We start from the raw sequence: 2,415 nt of genomic DNA, 5'->3' as shown, positions 1-2,415 counted from the left end.
GTTTTAATGACCTTCTGCTCCTCCATTAATGAGGCGACCCCTCAGGCACGTAAAAAGTTGCCTAATTCCGTCATTTTCCACCAATGTGTCACTGGCCACCTCAAACAACTCACATCTATGTCAGTGAAGCTGAGTGCTCCACATTTCTGCCTTCATGGTGCCCATCTACATTAAGATCCACAATTCTGAGAAAAAAGTCAGAATTCTGACTTTTTTCCCATGTTAAATTGAAAAATATTTTTAAAAATCATTTAACTTTTTGTTTTTTTCCTGTGGCCCTAATCCTCTTCCGTAGATACGCGCAGGTTGAGGTACGTTAAAGTTTACTTTTAGCACAAAACTTAAAAAGATAAACTAAAGCGATAAACGGGTTTTGACTATGGGTATGCTGGTCTGACAGAAGGCCTGCCTAATCGGCACCATGGCAACTCTGGAGGAGCTGCAGAGATGCACAGCTCAGGTGGGAGAACCTGTTAGCATGGCAGCTGTTACTTAAATGCTTAATCTGGTTGCCAAGAAGCAGGACGCTCGCTTCACACGTCTACAAAAACAAAAATTCAGCTCGACAAACGATGGAACGCGCTGGATTCATGTTCATATGGGGGAGCGGCCTAGTGGTTAGGGCATAGAACTTGGAACCCTGAGGTTCTGAGTTCAAGCCCCACTCCCACAGACTGCGACTCTGGGTCCCTGAGCAAGACCCTTAACTCCACACTGCTCGCTGAGCGCCATACAATGGCAGCCCACTGTGGATGGGTTAAATGCAGCAGTAAATCTCTCGAATATGAGATCAATAAAGTTAAATTAATTAATGTGATAGAATGGGCCAGTCAAAGTCCGGACATGAATCCCAGAGAAATTCAGTCACAAGATTTAGAAGTTGCCGTCTGATGATGATGCTCCTCACCTAATCTGAGGGAATTTCAGCTAAAGAACTTCAAAAACAAATCGACAGGTTTGGACCCTAAAGGCGCTCCGACAAAACACTGACCTATGGCTACTTCCTGGAAAATCTGACAGGAAAAAACAAAAAACAAACAGTGCTGCTGGTCTATCACATGAGATCAGCATTTGATCTGCAGTCGTAACGTTTCACCACGTGACAAAGACTGCAGAGAACTGGGATTCTGATGTGCATTTCAGAATTCGCTGCCTCAGGATGATTGGTTTTATATTTCGCTGTAGGATGAGGTCAGCAGCTACAGGCTGGACTTACATGGTCTTTGAAGTTTGGTCGGGGGTGTTCAGACCCTGCTCTTCTCTAACCAGCCTCTGAAAGGAAATTCCTGCAAGAAAAGTGAGAAAAAGACGTAGAATCAGCTAAGATGCGCTTTATTCAGTCTTTATTAGCAGTAACCTGGTCTGAGTGAGGCTAGCACAGGCATATAGGGCAAATATATTCACTGACATTCATTCATGCTCAGTTATTGTAATGGTTGCGGTGTCTGTGTCCCTGCTGCAGTTTTCTCTGCTAAACTTTACATACAGTTCCTATTTCTTTGGTTCCGTCAGGGGGAACCGTTACATCCTCTTTCATAGAAGAAGAAGTTCCCATGAATCCTGAAGCTGTGACATCATCCTCCCTCTCTGCGGCTGCAGCGTGCAACCTCTGGCTCCTAGATGCGTATCTCCTACCAGAGACCTAGAGGGCGTGTTCTCCTGCTGCTTCCTTCATGCTCACCAGGTGCCTTGATCTCCAGCTGCAGCATGGAGAGGAGCTCCCTGCACACACTGCAGTACGGCTCGGGCCAAGTGAGGAAGCTGTAAAACACCTCCAGGGCTTCCTCTAGGAGCTCAGAGTGGGGGGGGCAGTACGGAGTCTGCAATCAAAGCACAAAGCAAAGTGAAATCCAGGGACAATCAACCACCAGCTACTGTCTGGCATTAAGCCTCTGATGGTAAAAGTATTAAATGATAAAGCTGAACATTATTCCTTTGCTGGTGAAGATTGTCAGTCATCCAGGTCATAGTCATTCTGAAAAAGTTAAAAAATATATCTACTGGACTTTGTTTAAGTTTGAAGATGCTTAGCTTCCCATCCAGGAAGCTTTTTCAATTCATAGCCAGGTCAACGGCCTATGAGAAAGGCCGTTTCTCATTTCACTAGAACGGACTCGTTTCCTCGCCATGTCTGTCCTTCAGAAGAACCCAGGAAAGTCTGGACTTTGGGAGAAAGCAGCATAAATATGGATCAATTGGTGTACTGATGACATCACCACATGCCCGGCTCATCTGGAGCTGCATTTCACCTCCTGTTATTAATAGTCTCTAGATAATAATAGATTATTACTTTTTTAATCTAGTGGCAGAATAATGATGAACACAAATCAATATGAACATTTTGCCAAATAAATCGGCATCAGAGCCATCGGTCCTTCACACACGGCTATGCAGAGAGAGGGATACTGCAGACGG

General features: G+C 44.8%; 1 protein-coding gene across 1 annotated transcript in view; it reads right to left on the bottom strand.

The window, feature by feature from the left end:
* Positions 1-2,415, bottom strand: part of LOC107099145 (phosphoinositide 3-kinase regulatory subunit 5-like) — a 53,678-nt gene that overhangs the window by 17,160 nt on the left and 34,103 nt on the right. The window contains exons 5-6 of the mRNA XM_015397159.1: positions 1,682-1,820; positions 1,215-1,286 (exon numbers count right to left, since the gene is read on the bottom strand). Of these exons, the coding sequence (XP_015252645.1) occupies positions 1,215-1,286; positions 1,682-1,820 (211 nt within the window). The remainder of the gene's footprint in view (positions 1-1,214; positions 1,287-1,681; positions 1,821-2,415) is intronic.

The sequence above is a fragment of the Cyprinodon variegatus genome, unplaced genomic scaffold (assembly GCF_000732505.1).
Source record: "Cyprinodon variegatus isolate N-32 unplaced genomic scaffold, C_variegatus-1.0 Scaffold841, whole genome shotgun sequence".
Lineage (NCBI taxonomy): Eukaryota > Metazoa > Chordata > Actinopteri > Cyprinodontiformes > Cyprinodontidae > Cyprinodon > Cyprinodon variegatus.
Note: the sequence above shows the minus strand (reverse complement) of the source record. Positions and strands in the feature narration are given on the sequence as shown.